The sequence below is a fragment of the Passer montanus genome, unplaced genomic scaffold (assembly GCF_014805655.1).
Source record: "Passer montanus isolate IOZ18808 unplaced genomic scaffold, ASM1480565v1 scaffold1, whole genome shotgun sequence".
Classification (NCBI taxonomy): Eukaryota; Metazoa; Chordata; class Aves; order Passeriformes; family Passeridae; genus Passer; species Passer montanus.
The window spans coordinates 22,381,220-22,398,470 of NW_024356504.1; the positions used below are offsets into that span (position 1 = coordinate 22,381,220).

General features: G+C 43.7%; 1 protein-coding gene across 1 annotated transcript; it reads right to left on the minus strand.

The window, feature by feature from the left end:
• Positions 1 to 254: 254 nt before the first annotated feature.
• Positions 255 to 17,136, minus strand: LCT (lactase). The gene is made up of 17 exons (XM_039708849.1): positions 16,473 to 17,136; positions 15,494 to 15,573; positions 14,203 to 14,286; positions 13,403 to 13,505; positions 12,976 to 13,051; positions 11,251 to 11,938; positions 10,222 to 10,867; positions 7,194 to 8,750; positions 6,593 to 6,861; positions 6,156 to 6,446; positions 5,142 to 5,340; positions 4,300 to 4,502; positions 3,824 to 3,933; positions 3,160 to 3,294; positions 2,063 to 2,286; positions 1,053 to 1,289; positions 255 to 466 (listed from the first exon to the last, which is right to left on the minus strand). Exons 1-17 carry the CDS (start codon positions 17,134 to 17,136, stop codon positions 255 to 257), a joined length of 5,778 nt encoding a protein of 1,925 aa, XP_039564783.1.
• Between the last annotated feature and the right edge of the window lie 115 nt (positions 17,137 to 17,251).

Here is a 17,251-nt window from a genome sequence, read left to right on the forward strand (position 1 = left end):
TAGGAACAACCAATATTACTGTGGTCTTTAAGAAATCAAATCAGTAATGCCCATGGGCAAAAGAGACAGTTAACATAGAAAAATAATTTCCCTCCCCCTTTTTAAATTGGAAAACAAACGACAAAATGCTGGGGAGCCGTCTCTGAGACAAGACAGAAAGCTGCAATACTGCAAGCAGTAGTTCCTTTTCCTGGTGGTACAGACTTTTTTTTAAGAACAAACAAACCAAACAAACATTTTATGAGATGGAAATACTACAGTTTACTACTAAGTTCCATGTGGGATTGTTTATGGGATCTTTTGGACAATTTTCCATATTTGAATGCAAAAAGAGCCAAGCCCAGTGCTCCAACTACAGAAAGAGCAAAAAGTACATAGAGTGCTATTTCTGCACCTTGGGACGTCAAATCCAATCCCAAAAAGTGCACGCTGTCAGCTGCTCCTGGAGTGGGGTCTGTTGGTGTCACTGAATGGAAAAACAACGACAAAGGGTTAGTGCAGAGCCTGCTGCAGGCACGTGTGGGCACTGCTGCTCCCTGCCTCCACCAGGAATTCTAGCACGGAGTAAAGGCACAGCTGAGGCTGGTAGTGCAGTTCCTGATGGTACAGGTGCGTGTTCTCATTCCCAAACCCCCACACTAACACTGCTTTTCATTGTACTGCTCCAGTGGTGAAGACACAAATGACAAAAGAATTGGTATTTTCAAAGGCTTCCCCAAAACAAGGATTTGTATAAAGTATTCAAACTTTTTTCTAAACAATCTTGTGGCAATACTGCATGTGTGTGGTTTGGAAAACATCTAGGGCAGTTGTGTTGGAGAAAGGTCTAATGGAATAACTTTTGGTACATTCTTAAGACAGGTACATATGTTGAGGTGTCTTGCACAAGGTTTGGTTGTTAGTCTGGTTTTGCCTAAGAAAGTGACATTGACTGGAATCTTTAAAAAAAATATTGCAGAAATGGTGGTGTCTCTAAAAACTTTAGGGTTATGGAACTCTTTTGGGATTAGGATTAGATGCAAACACACAAGCACCATTTCTGTGTCACGTACCTTCCGGCTCCTGTTCCAGACAGGGATGTGGGCCTGTGGCTGGGTCTGGAAAGCCATTGCAGTTTATGATCTGTGAGTAATACTTGGCTGAGGCCTTGGGGCGCCGTGACAAGGCAGGGTCTGAGAAATTCACATGGTAGAGCCCAAACTTCTCCTCATAACCCGCTGCCCACTCGAGGTTGTCCATCAGTGTCCACGCAGTGTAGCCCCGTAGGTCGACGCCATCCAGCACAACAGCTGCAGGGAGGAGCAGAGAGAACAGGTCAGGGGTCACCCCTCGGCCAGCCAGGGCAGGAAGGTGCTCCAGAACACCCACACACGGCACACAGAGAGGTTATTGCCAACAAGCAGGTTCACTCAGTGCCCAGGACTGGATACTGCTTTTCGCTGCTCCAAAAATCAAAGCTTTTGTGCAAGAAATAAAGGTTTAGGAATCGAGAAGAAAACCCACTAAAATGCAACCTAAAGAAGTGTTTGTGGGGCTTTTAAAAGGCAGCAAATACCTGAACACCTGACTGCTCCCAGTACATCAGAAAAGCAAATTGGAAAAACCATTTCCTGAAGTTGTTTGACCATTGCTGTAACTGAAACCAGTTTGGGGGTTGGTTTTTACTGTGTTTTTTTTTTAAAAAATATGCAGGTTTTAGACACAGCAGTTAGTCAGTCTAGAAGGAGTTGAGTTTCTCAGTTAGTAGTACCTCTCTCACCAGGTGCAGCAAACCAAGGAACCTGCAGGTTACACCACTAAACCCAGGGTTTGTGGTTTGTTCTGTTCATTTAGATCATCTTTCCTAGCACATTTGTGCTGGGAAACATCCATGAACAGTTTTTTCTAAACCCAAAGGCTCTTGGAAGTGGATTCAGTAAACCCATGTAACTGTGTAACTTGCAAGTGTGATGGCAGTGGTCTTTCAGCTCTTTACTGTTTGCTTTATACACATCAGTCTTGTGGCAAAGCCAGTGCTGCTCTCCAGAGCTTTGGATGACCAGATGTCAATAATCACTCTTACCTTTCAGTGCCTCATCAATGTAGGTCCGATAGTAATGCATTCTCCAAGTGTCATTGAATTCAAAGGCTCCTCTTTCTGAGACCCCATTTTCAGTCACATAAATGGGAGGGTTGTTGTACTCTTCCTTTATCCACCTGAGGATCTTCCTGAAGCCAAAGGGTGTCACCTTCAGCCAGAGGGACCCGGAGCTCAGCCAGCTGCGGTCGGTCACTGTGGCTACGCCCCTGTGGAGGAGGACAATGCTCAGGGCCAGTCCCACGTGCCAGGCAGCTCCATGCCCAGGCCTGAGCTGCTGCTGGTGCTCACAAGCCTAAAAAACCCTTCTCATGTTTCAATTTACAATTACACTCTGTAAATCAGCTGTGGCTGATAACATGGTGTTGGTTCCAAATCTACAACGCCATTTCTACTTTTCAAGGCATAATGCAGTGCTTGAGCACACAAAATTGCCCTTTACATTACATGCAGGAATGTAATGAGCCCACTGTTCTACAGGGTTAAACTATAAGGGGCTGGGATGTAGCACTAAAGAGAAGTTATTTCCAATTTCATCTATTCCCTGTGGAAAGATTTTGGAAACGACACCATTTCACCCCCATGTGTGGTCCCACCATTACTTGAATTCTCATTAGAAAAACTAGTAAGCTCCTATTGTTTACTTTTTGAAGCTGAGGAATGAAATTAGTATCTAAATAAAAAATCCTGACTTAATCTATACTTAACCATGAAGTGATGTAGCTGTTTAAGCTTTGAAATGACATATATCCAATGCAGTGAGGGACCTAAACCTGTTTAACAGCAAGTGGATCAGTATCCATAAACCAGGATAACACCTCACAGTTTAAACTGCAGGTTGGAAGCAGGAAATATAATACATACTGTTTATCACCTCATGTCTGTCAGAAAAAGGCTGTTGCTGGACTTTTGTGAAAATTGCACCTCAGGTACTGCTTGGTTATATTATCCCTAGTATTGGTTTATAACAGCTTAAAACACCTATCTCACAGCTTCATTTGCTATAAATTTACACTTGTCAGTTAACTCAGGCTCCAGCTGTGCAGATTTTACTTGACCAATAATTTACATTCATCTCTTACCTATCAGAGTCATATGACATTACACCCTTAGGATAGTTTAGGTTGTAGGTTAAAACTGTGGTATAATGATTTAGACCAAAGTAGTCATATGTGCCTTTGATTCTTTGTTTCTCACTTTCAGTAAATTCTGGAAGTCTGCAAGAGAAAACAGAGAATGCACTTTGCACACACTCCATGGGTAATGCTGGGATCCCTGGTACCAGCACCACAAGCAGAAGGAGAGAAGCTGGGAATGGAAAATAAAAAATGTAACTGAGAGGGACCAATGAGTTCAATACATAGTTTTAAGAAAAGTTAAACCAATTTACCACAGGCATCAGGTAAAGTACTGTGGCTAATGCAAGGCACTTACTGTGTCACTGAGCTGACAATTTATTACCCCAAAGATCCATTAGTCAATTTAGTTTACAAGAGAGGTAAAGACAGGGAATAGGCAAAGCCCCCTTGCCTAGATTGGAACTAAATAATCTTTAAGGAAGGTCCCTTCCAACACAAACCATTCTGTGATTCTCTGAAAATATACACTAGAATTTTTCTGTGAGGATACAGTAAGCTTTGTTACAGTAACACTGGAACAGAATCATTGAAATGTATCATTTCTGTAAGAAAAGCATGATTCAGCACTGCCAGTGGAACAAAAGCAGGTGTGTGCCTGGGCTCTTACCGGGACTTGCTCAGGCCCTGGGCCAGACTTCGTTCTCGAATCCTTCTTTTCATCACTTCACTATAATCACCATTTTTGAAAATGGGGTGAGCAAACCAACCTAGAAAAAACTAAACCAGGAAATAAGGGAGGATAAATCATATGTCAAAACGGGATTTAGCCATTTTTCTGTCATGTGCTGCTTTGTAGGTGATAATTGAATTTACAACAGGCACAGAGAGATACAAAGAGATGCCCATATAACAGCAGTAAATTCAATAAGCTTTTGTCACTGCAACCATATTTTGTCTAATTTCTGTTGCATTCTTGATCAGTCCCCATAAGAGGGGGATACATTTCCTTGCAGAGATGCCTCTGCCTCACCATTTAGTTTATTTCAGTGAGATGCTGACCTGGGTTCTGGGCACATCCAGCACCCAAAGAGGGGGTGTCACCTGCAGCAGCAGTAGAAGAGCTGTGCCCAGGGGTCTCTGTACCTGCATGAATCGTCTGGCAGCATCAATGTCCTCCTGGCTGTGTGGGTTGCGTGGCTCTGCCCAGTCAGAGTTGATGGTGATGGAGATGAGCCCTCCCTGCTTGGCCCTGAAGGTCTCGTTGTAGAGGTGCCAGACCTCGGCGTGTGCCCTGATCAGGTTGTGTCCCACCACGTAGGGAGCGCGCCCTGGCCGCGCCGAGACACCTGCAGGGACAGGGACAGCACGGGCAGGGAGCAGCACTTCCCAGCCCTCTCATGGCTACTTGCCAGGTTAACACAATCCCAGGGCACCCAGAACTGCCCCTGGTAAAGGAATGAATGTGCAGCACCTGGTGCCCCAAGCCCAGCCCTGGGCTGGAATCAGTGCTGGGCAGAGGCAGCTGAAGGAGCAGCTGCCATAGGAAGGCTGTGTGAGCAGGACCCTGCATTGGCCCCTCCTCCCTCTGGAGTGGGACATGGAATGCCAGCCCTGGCAACAGGCTGCTGCTGCCAGTTTGGAAAGCAGAAAGCTGCGTGTTCAGGTCAGCTCACATCCCCTATTTTGGTTCTACCCTGCTGCTGAGCTGGGTTATCCTTCAGCCCTAAATCTTCTCCACAGTCCCTGAAGCTGGTCTGGAAATAAGGTGTGCTCCAGGCAGCAAGTGTAGTCCAGACTTGGAGGTGACAGGCAGAGTAAAAGAAGGACCTGTTCACCACACCACAGCAATCCAAACCCATCTATCCACAGCACACCAGTTTTGTTGTTCTACCTTTGCAAGCCCCAAGGAACTGCTTTGCTGCAGCATTAAACAGTTGTGCTGACAGTGCCATTGAGGGCTCTGAGGTTGTTCCCAGCAGTCTTACCTGGAGCAGCTGTGCCAACGCCATAGCCAAGATAGGCGGTGTTGTAGGGCTCATTGAGGGTTATCCAAAATTTCACTTTATCCCCCAGCCTCTGGAAAAGGACCTCAGCATATTCCTTAAACCTCTGAACTATAGTATCATTCTCCCACCCACCAACGTCCTGCAGCGCCTGTGGGAGGTCCCAGTGATAAAGAGTTACCTGCAGGGAAAGACAGGAGGACAAAGGACTCAACCAGTCACTCTCACAGTAACTCAGATTCATTTATCACAAATAAACTGTGCTCTGATCTGCAGTTACCTGTTCCTAACATAGTCTGATGTTGTAGTGATCACTCACACACTCAATAAAATACATTTTTGCCAGTTTCTTTAGGGATTGCCTAATGGTGAAGATGAAGCTTTTACCAAAAACCACCTTGCGACAGCCAGAACTCACCAGTGAAGAACTACTGCACCTGCACTGACTCTCAGGGGAAATACAATGCACTAGAACACCTGTCTGGGCTGGTACAGGGGTATGAGGACAGCTCAAAGTCACTCAACAGTGTTGGAAGAGCTGATTGATACAGGGGTGAGGTCACTGTCCTTGTGTGTGACAAATAACACTGACCAGTGGAGCTTCCTGACTCCCTGGAAAAGAATAAAGTTACATCCATCTCTAAGAAAGGCAAAAAGGAAGATCCTGGGAACTACATTAGTCAGTCTCACCTCAGTGTCTGAAAGATTCCTGCACAGGTCCCTGTGGAATCTATTTCCAAGGTAAAGAGACAAAACTGGAAACAGCAAACAGTAAGTTTACTGTGGTCTTTCTGGGTAGTAATTTCAACACATCCCTACATTCCAAATTCATTTGCTTATGCAATACCCCATGTTTCTTCACAAAATGAAATGAAAAACCATGAAAAACAATTTCTGTGTGAAGGAGGGTATGGATGGAAACACACACATTGCTCTGAGCATCGGATTTGGGGTTTGCTATTTTTCAGTAACCTTAAAGTTACTGTGTGTAGTTACCTGAGGTGTAATGTTGGCTGCCAGAAGGGCATCAATCAGCCTTTCATAGTAGTTCAGTCCCTTTTCATTGATGTATCTGGTGGTGCCATCTGGGAGAACACGGGACCAGGAGATTGAAAAGCGATAGTGAGACACCTTGAGGCTTTTCAGCATTTCCACATCCTCCTCAATCCTGTGGTAGCTGTCACAAGCTACATCTCCAGTCGCATCGTCGCCGATTCTCAAGGGAGTGTGGGAATATTTGTCCCAAATGCTAAGTCCTTTCCCATCTGCTCTCCATCCTCCTTCAATCTGTAATTGAAAATGCGGGAAGAATTATTAGCAAACCCAAATTTAGGTCTCAGCCTAGCAAAGGATTCAGCCTGTTATTCTTTGTGGTGCCACACAATGAATTAACTGTCCACAGATACTTCAGGAGTCCATCTCAGTTTCCTGACCTGGTAAGCTGCAGTTGCTACACTCCACGAGAAGTTCTCTGGAAACTCTCCATACAGGAATTCATCTTCCTTGGGCAATGGGATGCCATTATTGTGGATGATTTCAGCATAGTACACAGCAGAGCGTTTCGGCGTCCTCGGCCTGTTGGGGTTGTCAAAATCAATCTGGTGCAATCCAAATCTTGGATCATAACCATCCGCCCATTCAAAGTTATCCATCAGAGACCAAGCGTTGTATCCTTTCAGATTAACACCATCTATCTTGTAAGCTGAAAGACCAGAAAAAAAATGGAGGAGCATCAGTGGCATAATCACACATTGAATGAACCCTAAGGAATTCACATGCAAGCACATACAGGCTTCTAGTTTCATACAGGTGGCACTGGTCAACTAACATCATTGAGAGAATCTTCATAGCTGGAGGAAACAAAGTACAGCCACGCAAAGGAGATCGTAAAAACAAACACTATGTTTATATGGTGTTCAGACTATTTAAAGACTGACATCAACCACTTTAAAAGTACTTTGCAGAGGAGCTGAGTAACCAGAAACCTATAGATGAGACACACAACACCAACATCACAAAAGCAAATTCTGGTACCTTTTAAAGCTTCATCAATGTATGTTTTGTAGTAAAATATCCTGGCATTGTCATCAACATCAGATTTGGCCTTTTTCCCCACGCCATTCTCAATGATATATATTGGGGGGTTTCCATATTCCTCTTTGATCCAGTTCAGCACCCTCCTCAGACCCCAGGCCACAGGCCGATGGTCAGTGAGAGCTGAGGAAGGCCAGGAGCTGTCAACTGTGACTGAAACTTCCTGGTCATACTCATAAGAGAAAGGCTTCAGACGTGTTGTTGAATGGCTTACAATTTTGGAGGAGTATGTGTTGAAGCAGAAGACATCTGCCGTGCCCCGGATGTATTCGCGCTCCTCCGCTGTGAAAACCGGCAGGCGCGATGATGGCAGGTTCTGGAGCTCACTCCTGTTCCCAACTTTCCACTTCATGACCTCGGGGTAGTCCCCGTTTTTGAAAACTGGGTGTGTGAACCAACCCACCAAAAACTGCAGGTACCTGTCAGCAGCTTCAATATCCCTGGGGTCGCTTGGTGTCTTTGGCTCAGCCCAGCTAATGAAGGGGCACAGGGCAATGACCCCTCCCTGACTCGCTCTGTATTTGTCGTTGTAGGTGTGGTAGACCCTGGCATGAGCTTTCAGGAAAATGTGGGCAACCCTGTAGGGAGCAGTGCCAGGCTCCTTGACATTGGGTGGGAACAACCCTTCGCCGTAGCCCAGCCGAGCAATGATGTTGGGTTCATTGATCGTAATCCAGAACTTCACCCTGTCCCCAAAGGTCTGGAAACAGAAGTCTGCAAAGCTGTCAAACAGGTCAATCAGCTCATTGCTCTCCCAGCCACCAATGTCCTGGAGAGCTTGTGGTAGGTCCCAGTGGTAGAGAGTGACAATTGGAGTGATGTTGTTTGCAATCAGTCCATCAATGAGACGGTTGTAGTACGCGACTCCGTGGCTGTTGATTGAGTTGTTCCTTCCAGTGGGGAAAATCCGAGGCCAGGACAGGGAAAAACGATAGTTCTTTACCCCTAAGGCTCTCAGCATGTAAATATCTTCCTCCACCTTGTTGTAGCTATCACAAGCTATATCTCCAGTACTGTTATTGTTTACATTCCCTGGGACATGGGTGAAGTTATCCCAAATGCTGGGTCCTTTGCCATCAGCATCCCAACCTCCCTCTATCTGGTAGGCAGAGGAAGACACACCCCATGTAAAATCCTCTGGGAATGTCCCATAAAAATACATGTCTCTTTCAAAGGCAGTCTGGGATGAAAACTTCTGCCAGACAACCTTTGCCTTGGAGGGAACTTCTGATGCTGGTAAATTTGGCAGCTTTGATGGCACAGGTCGGTCAAACACCACTGGCGCAAATCTGCTCAAGGCTTGGGATGGAAAACCATTTTTTTCAATAACACTGGAGTAGAAGTAAGCAGATGCCTTGGGAGTCCTTGGTCTGTTGCTATCTTCAAAGTCCACATGATGCAGCCCAAATTTTAGGCTGTATCCCGCTGGGCCTTCAAAGCCATCAATCAGGGATCGAGCAATGTAGGACCGGACATCAACGGCGTCCAGTTTCACCGCTGCCACAGAAATGAGACATTGTTAATCACCCACCTGAACATTTCCTGAACAACAGGATGTTGTGCTCTGCACAACAGAAGCACCACAGCCAAGGATAGGTGTGACAAGCCAAGCAATTACAAATGGTTTTAAAGGCTAAAAAGCTTCCCAAACAATTAGGAGTATCTGGTAGGAAAAGCAGTCAGCATGGTAATAGGAACTGGTGAAATGCTTAGTGATAGAAATGTGTGAGAAAATAAGTATTTGTCAACAGCTCTGCACAATAGAAGCACCACAGCCAAGGACAGGTGTGACAAGCCAAGCACTTACAAATGGTTTTAAAGGCTAAAAAAACTTCCCAAACAATTAGGAGTATCTGGTAGGAAAAGCAGTCAGCATGGTAATAGGAGCTGGTGAAATGCTTAGTGATAGAAATGTGTGAGAAAATAAGTATTTGTCAAGAGGTATCTGAGTACAGGACAATTGTACCACTGATATCCCTTCTCCTGTGTTCTAGTTTTCAAGCAGATTTCATCAATTTAGGTGCATGGTTCACTTTTAGATTTAACATCGTAATTAAACTGAAACATTGCAGGTAGTTAGTGCTTGCCTATTTTCCCTGAGCACAGGAGAGCTTCTTTTAGCTGAACTGTGTACCCAATATCAGCACAGGTAAGTCCAGCATCCCTCCTCACATTGCTTACAAGAAAGCACTAAATGTCTCTAATTCAAAAAAAGTTCACTCCCATGTGCAGTCCATCCTCTTTACTTCTGCTGAGGCATAACAGCAATGCTAAATTGTGTTTTCTGTAGCTCTTTCAACACTTCTAGCAGTATGTTGAGATCTAAGTCAAGTAGATCAAATGCTGTATACACTGATCAACAACATATTTAATACAGCATATTTAATGTTTCTCTGACAGTATTGTTTAGTCTATCTAGAGAGCATCAGTCAAATCTCTATTTGAAATCTCAGCTCTCTATGTTTGTCCAGAAGTTGCCACTAACACTATTTTTATGTCAAAAGATACACAGCTTGCAAAGATAGAAGCATAACCTAAACACTCAAAATGGCTGAGGTAGAAATTTTAGGAAGATATTTCCAGTCTGAAGTGGTTACTGCCATGCAGATCTGATTAACTGGTAAAGGCAGTTCAGCCACAATTTATGAGAAGCCTGCAGGGCAGTCCATCTCCAGGAGAACTGGACTGTATGAACAGTGTTCTCACAGAGGGACTGACCTTAGGGTCCAGGCTACATTGATCCATACATAAAAAAATGCATTCCAATATCTAAAGAGAATGGAGAGCTCCCTATCTGGACACCAGATAGACTTAAGTATATAAAGTCACACTCAATACCTACACAACAGGAGGCTGACCTTACATCACTGTGCAAATGGTGATGTTTTAAAGTTAACCACCATGGAAGGGCTAAGAGTAACCACTTGCCATGATTAAAAGAAAATAAAATAATTTGCTTTCTCCATACCTTTCAGGGCCTCATCGATGTACCGGCGGAAATAATCCACTCGCAGAGTGTCATTGAGAAGATCCCCGGCGTCTCCTGTCGGCACACCATTCCCTGCTATGTATATTGGGATCTTTGACCCCGTGTATTCCTGGGATACAAACTTCAGCAGCCTTCTTAATCCCCAAGGGACCACATGGATCCAAGAAGAGGCAGCCTGTGGCCAGGAAGGATCTACATGCAAGGAGAAGTTCCCAATGCTCTCGTAGCCCGGTGTGCACACCCTGTCAGTCCCGGCACTGACCAGGCGGGAAGTGTAATGGGAAAGGCCAAAGAAATCTGCAGTCCCCTTCACCAAGGACTTCTCCTCCTCTGTAAACACAGGCAGCTGTGCAACTGTCATGGAGCACTGCTGGTTCACCTCCCGGATCTGAGCCTTCAGGATATCTGGGTAATCACCATTAACAAATATGGGGTGAGCAAACCAGCCAAGCATGAACTGCAGGTACCTCTCAGATGCCCTGACATCCTCGGAGCTGCTGGGAGTCTTGGGTTCAGCCCAGTCCGAGTTCAGCACCAGCCCCACCTTTCCCAGTTGCTGAGAACGGTATTTGTCATTATACAGGTGCCAGACCTTGGCATGAGCCTTGAGAATTGTGTGAGCAACCTGGGAAGCAGAAAGCAGAGGAAAATGTGTTACACTGTATTGCACAAAACCTCTTAAGCACTGGGTTTATTGCCATGTGAAAATGTCCTCTCCATCCAAAAGAAAACACCTTGACAAAACAAATAATGATAGACAAAGAGTGTAGCAGTTTTGGAATAAGCAAAATATCTGACTATCCATTCACATCAGCTTTCAGAATAGAAAAATAAAATAACATCTGGCCTCTGCTAAGGAACTCATTTTTAACAAGTATCATAAATCCAGCAACCAAATAGTTGTCTCAGAGGCCACATTAGGTTTAAACACAGTTAAAGCACAGAACCAGCATGGAAAACAACCCAACAAGAGTAGCTTCAGGATCCTAATTATTCCTGTGTCCCTACCTTGTAAGAGGCTGCTCCTGGGTCAGTGATTCCTGGAGGATGCTCTCCGGTGCCATAGCCAGCGTAGCTGATAACCCAGGGCTCATGGAACGTAACCCAGAGCTTGACCCGATCCCCAAACGTGGAAAAGCAGAAGTCTGCATAGCTCACAAAAGCATCTATGATGCTTTCATTCTGCCAGCCACCAAGAGCCTGCAGAGCCTGGGGCAGGTCCCAGTGGAACAGAGTCACCATGGGCTCAATGTTAAAGTCTAACAAGCGGTCAATTAAATGGTTGTAATAATTAACACCCTTGGAATTGATGGTCTTGTTGGTGCCAGCAGGGAAAATTCTAGACCAGGATACAGAAAATTTGTACAGCTGGGACTGAAGACCTCTAAGCAGGTAAATGTCATAGTTGGTTTTATAGTAGCTGTCACATGCCACATCTGCTGTTTGGTTCATGTGGACATGGCCCCCATGCCCAAACTGGTCCCAGATGCTCTCTCCTTTCCCATCCTCTGCCCAAGCTCCTTCGACGTTAAAGGCACCTGTGGATATGCCCCAGAGGAACCCACTTGGGAACACATCTTGCAGGAAAGAATCCCTCTCTGATTCAGACTGTTCAGAAAACATTTCCCAGACTGTTTGATAGGAGGACCGAGGGGCAAGAATAGCATCTGTGTTTTCCTGTAGAGTATCTGTTTCACTGGAAGTATAAGAAAGAGAAGTTAAAATCTCCAAGGTGAATGCCAGTGCCATAAAACTTGCAAATACAGAGTATAAAGGAAGTTTGCTTCCCATTCAGGTCACATAAGCCACTTATAGTTCCTCTGACATCTGATCAATCTAACCCTGCTGTCTCCCAGCTGGGACATGAAGGTGGAGGGCAGTGGGTAACTGCAGAACAGCTCTTTGCATGTAGAGTCTCATAATCCATTAGTTAGGTCAGGGGTGCAAACAAAATCCTTGCAGTGAGCAGCAATTTCCTATGCTACAACTCCTTTATGAGTTTCCTCCATTGTAATCCTTAGCATCTCCCTGCACCATGACATCTCCCTGCACCATGACATCTCCCATGTTTTCATAAGCTCAACTGGCTTCTCCCCTAAGAAAGCCTCTATTGGATTCGTTTATTTATAACCACTTTGCTCTTGAAAAAAGCAGAAGGCTTGAAAAATGTACTTGTTACTACTGGCTTGACAGTGCAATTTGGGTAACCAAGGATGAGAGAGTGGAAGAGGATTACATTATAGGATTAGTAGCAGGATAGAGGATTGCAAGTAATTGGAAGAGACTGGGCTCAGCAGAAAAACAGCCCTTTGCAGCCCTTTCAGCAGCTAACAGCAGACTTTACCACTAAAATGTCTTGTCTCTCCCTGCACATAGGTTTCTAGAGGAAGCTGTTTTATTACTGTATCTTATTATAATATTGTATAGTGTTATGGTATTTTTATAGTACCTTAAAACATGAGGTAAGTAGTCCAAGAACTCATTAACGTCACACCCAATCATATGTGCTTCTTCTTTATTAACAGCTGCAAACAGACAAATGGTAAGTGATGGATATAGTCTTAGATGCCACGGACTGCATGCCACTACTTGTAACAAACAATTATATCTTGAAAGAAATTTTTCCTAATATCCAACCTAAACTTCTCCTTCTGCAATTTGAGGCTGATGAAAAGGATTAAAAGACTGTATCTTATTATAATATTGTATAGTGTTATGGTATTTTTATAGTACCTTAAAACATGAGGTAAGTAGTCCAAGAACTCATTAACGTCACACCCAATCATATGTGCTTCTTCTTTATTAACAGCTGCAAACAGACAAATGGTAAGTGATGGATATAGTCTTAGATGCCACGGACTGCATGACACTACTTGTAACAAACAATTATATCTTGAAAGAAATTTTTCCTAATATCCAACGTAAACTTCTCCTTCTGAAATTTGAGGCTGATGAAAAGGATTAAAAGATCTGGAAAAGATATCCTCTTTCCCCTCCCTCAACACTCACCATCCATCCTTAATTTTCCAAGAACACTATAAAAAACTGTGAAGTTATTTCATCTAATAGCAGCAGCCTAAATTGGATGATTTTGAATTTCCTCTACAAGTTATCATGCAGATCTTAACTAAAAAACTCTTCTTGTTTGAACATCATTCACCTGTGACAATGGCAGCTACTGGTATGAAAGGATGCTCTTCCATGGAGGCACAGTCAAGGACCTTTAAACTAAAAACCAAGATGTCTTTGTCCTTCCAGACACTCTGCAAAATAGAAATCAGGGAGTAGCATGAAAAGAAGCATCAGCCAGATAGTAAAACCATGTTCTTGGCATTTTTTGCATTTCACATGGGCAGCTCCTTATCCTGCTCCCCAGATGCTGCATGACTCTGCTTAAGAATTTTAAGAATGAAGTTCACTACCAGAGATTTAATATAGGTTACAATAGGTACCAGCCTACAGCATCACTGATGATGTTGGTGCTGCCAGGAGATCTAATCCTTTAATAAACTCACCCTCAGTAACATTTCTAGCACCTGATGATGATTTCTACCCCTGCTGATGAGGAATGTGAAGTTTGGTAGCACTGCTGTAGAGCTCATGCTAGAGTTTAATATCTTTCAGTACTTAGGTATTGGCCTAACAGCTTAGCTATCAAACACTTAGCATGTGAGAGAGAAGGTTTTTCAGTGCCAGACAAAAGAATTTTGCCATTCCAGCTGTTAATGCATCAATAAGCATTGACCAAGATGATCCTTTCCAGCATTTTCCAATAACAGTTTTTAAGTCAGAATAACAACAGAGAAATGAGCACTTTGCAGCTGCTTCCTAACGTAGCTGCTGCATGAACTTTCACAGAAAATCAGAACTCTTTAGACATGCATCACAGCACATGAAATTCTGCTCCTATTTATGGTCTGTTGTTTGATGCTATCATTTTAACCCTGTGCATAACTTTACCTGGAATTCACTCAATTTCTTGTCAAAATCTGTTTCATTTCCACAATGGTACTGAAGGTTAAGAGACACAAAGTCTACTGAATCCTGAAAAAAAGAGAAGGAAAATAATCATGCTGGAGAAAAATGGGATTTTTTTAAGCATTACTTTAAAAATACATAAAACTGTGTAAGGTTTGATAAAGGTTTGATACTACTTGAGCAAGAAGCCATACAGCTGTATGGGAGCACTGGACAATATACAGAACACAAACTGGATACTCTATGAAAAGATGGGCTTTGTATGTCTCTTTCTAAACAAAGTACAACTTAAACAACTGAATTAAATTCTATTTTATTAATTTAATTAATGATTTACACGTAATTTCTTAATGTCTGTTTATGATTTATCAGAGAAACCTTTATAACTACATGGTTCAGGTGTATATAATTTAATATAACCCTTGGTTGAAAGTCCACTTCAGAAATCTTTAATCATTCCATACCACAAGTGTTATCCCACTAGAAGTCATCAACCTCAAGGGAACAGATTGCATTCTCTTGTCAAACCAGCTGATGAAGTTGGAAGAATACTGATAAGCTTTCTGTTTGTTTTTCAGTCCAAGGTTCTCTTCTATTCAGCTCATCTTCTTTGCTCTCCCTACAAACCACACCTTGCTTAAATCCTACAATATTGCTTGACCTGGTTCTAAGTTTTGAAGGATTATGAATACAGAAAACAACCCTGCACTGTCATGTGTACATTACTACCTACATCAACATGTGCTGGGTGAGGACAGCTATGAAGAGGGAACTGGATCTTTAAATAAAAATCTCATTGCCTTTGTAGATTACATTCTCCTTGTGTTGTGCCATCCCTGTGCAACTACATCACTTTTAGCACAGCTCAGTCTGGGTTTTAACACAGTTAGCAGATATTTGAAAGAGCAGCTAATGAGGATAATGTATCCATATCTTTGGTGGTACACTAAGTACACCTGCAGAGAAAATGGTAACAGGTACACTTTCTGGAGACACCCTGTCATTTAGCAAGTATATTGCTAACATTGCCAATTATGAGAGCAAATTTGTCTCCATGCAGCTTAAATCAGTGCCTACCAGCCAAGAAAAGACACTGAAATAATTTTTAAATCAGACTAATCAAATAATTAAAGCTTACAAACTGGTTAACCTGCTAAAATCTTATTTAACTTGCAACAAGTCATTTGATCCCATACATAAAACCAAAGCTAAATCAAGGCAAATTTATATAATTTTGGAAATATTTCCTTAATGAGGAAATATTATGAGCTACCTGAAGAGAAACTGAAAGCAATTCTGATGAAGCACTGTCCAAGACATGATCCATTTCCAAAGCAATGGACAGCTTTCCACCTTGAGAAAGAAAGAGGCAGTCTGTTGATAACATATTAAAGACAAATAAAAATTTCAGTTTACTGCAGTTATTTTAAAACCAGTTTTAAATTGCTGAAGCTGTGCAACACCAGGCATTGCTCCAGGTCGTTGATTTCAGGATACCCTTTGTGATTTCAATGGAGAACTGAAGAAGGTAGAAATTCAAAGGCACCATTCAAGGAGCCTTTGTAAATAAAATGCCCCTCCACTCCCTGCATAAGTAATAACATTATTAATTTTCATGCCTTTGTAATGGTTCTACAATTCAGTTTTTTTTAAATCCATTCTAGACTGAATGTTTTTGAGATGTTGGAGTGGCAGGAACTTGAAGGGACAGGAAATGCAGGAGGGAATTTGGGCAACTTCTAAGGACCATCACCAGACAGTGTGAACTGTACAACAAAGTATTCCTGACAAATACAAGAATTAAAAAATAATTAACTAATTAAAAATTTGGGAAAAGAAATATGACTCAGCCAGCTCTATGGATTGTCTGTCTGGGACAGAAAAGTTCCAAGACCAAAGAAGGCAAACCCAAGGAGACATCTGCTTGGAAAATCCCAGCTACCCATCATGGAAGAGGTGAAATTCTGTGTAACACAGGTAAATTCAGGATTATTACTATAAACCCCAATGTCTGCAATAAGGAAAGTCAAACAAAGGGCATTGCAGACTTCCTCGGTTATTATTGCATAGGAGACTTCCTGTGCCTTGTTTTTTCACAGTTTCAGGTGCACTTCAGAAAGGTTTTAGTCTGTCCTCTGTGGGTCAGGAAGAGGCACACAAAAATATCTACATAGGGACCGCATGTAGCAGTTGCCATTTAACGCTATCACAAAATATTTGTGAGCCATACTGAAAAACCCTGCTCGCCTTACCTGCTGGTGAGATTTTCTCATGGAGCACGGTGTAAAATCCTTCATGAGCAGCAGCCAGGGCCTGGACTCGTTCCTGGGGCTCAGCATAGGGCAGGCTTTGAAGAACCTCTGGTAGGTCACTGAAGGAGAGCCACACATCCACCAGGTCCCCGAAGGCACGGAAGCTGAAATCCACATACTCCACAAAAAGCTCAGAGAAAGGCCTGGCTCTCCTGCCGCGGGCTTGCACAGCCACAGCGCCGGGGACAGGGCCCCGGTGCAGCAGCAGCACGGCCCTGAGCCCCGCGGCAGCCAGCGCCTCCAGCAGCTGCCGGTAGCAGCGCACCTGGGCTCCATCCACCTCCCGGGTGTTCCCCTGGGGAAGGAGGCGGCCCCAGGGCAGCAGGAGGCTGTAGTGAGTCACCCCCAGCCCACGGAGCTGCGAGAAGTAGCGGGGCAGCTCGGAAGCCACGAGGTCTGGCTGGCACAGGTAAGCCGGGGGTTCAGCCACGGCAGGGCTCTGCTGGTCCTGGGGCAGGATCTGGTGCTGCAGCCCCAATCTCTCGGCCAGATCACTGGGTAGGGGCCCAGCAATGGTGATAAAATTCTGAGCCAATTCCCCATCTATGCCAAGGCTGAGAGAAACCAACACAAACAGGATGACTGTCCTATAACTCAGGTCCATTTCTGAACCTTGCTTCAGAAACAACCACTCCACACTACTTATACAGCAGTAGAAGTAATATTTAACTGAAATTATCTGTTCCATAGATAAACGTTCTCTGAATTAGCTGACACTA

Bases quoted from the DNA above. Each gene is read 5' to 3' on its own strand.
- LCT (XM_039708849.1), bottom strand. From the start codon at position 17,136: ATGGACCTGAGTTATAGGACAGTCATCCTGTTTGTGTTGGTTTCTCTC. The intron at 13,052-13,402 runs GTGAATGATGTT...GTCTGTTTGCAG, and splicing joins AGTAGCTGCCATTGTCACAG to CTGTTAATAAAGAAGAAGCA. The intron at 8,751-10,221 runs GTATGGAGAAAG...TTTCTGTGGCAG, and splicing joins CATCGATGAGGCCCTGAAAG to CGGTGAAACTGGACGCCGTT.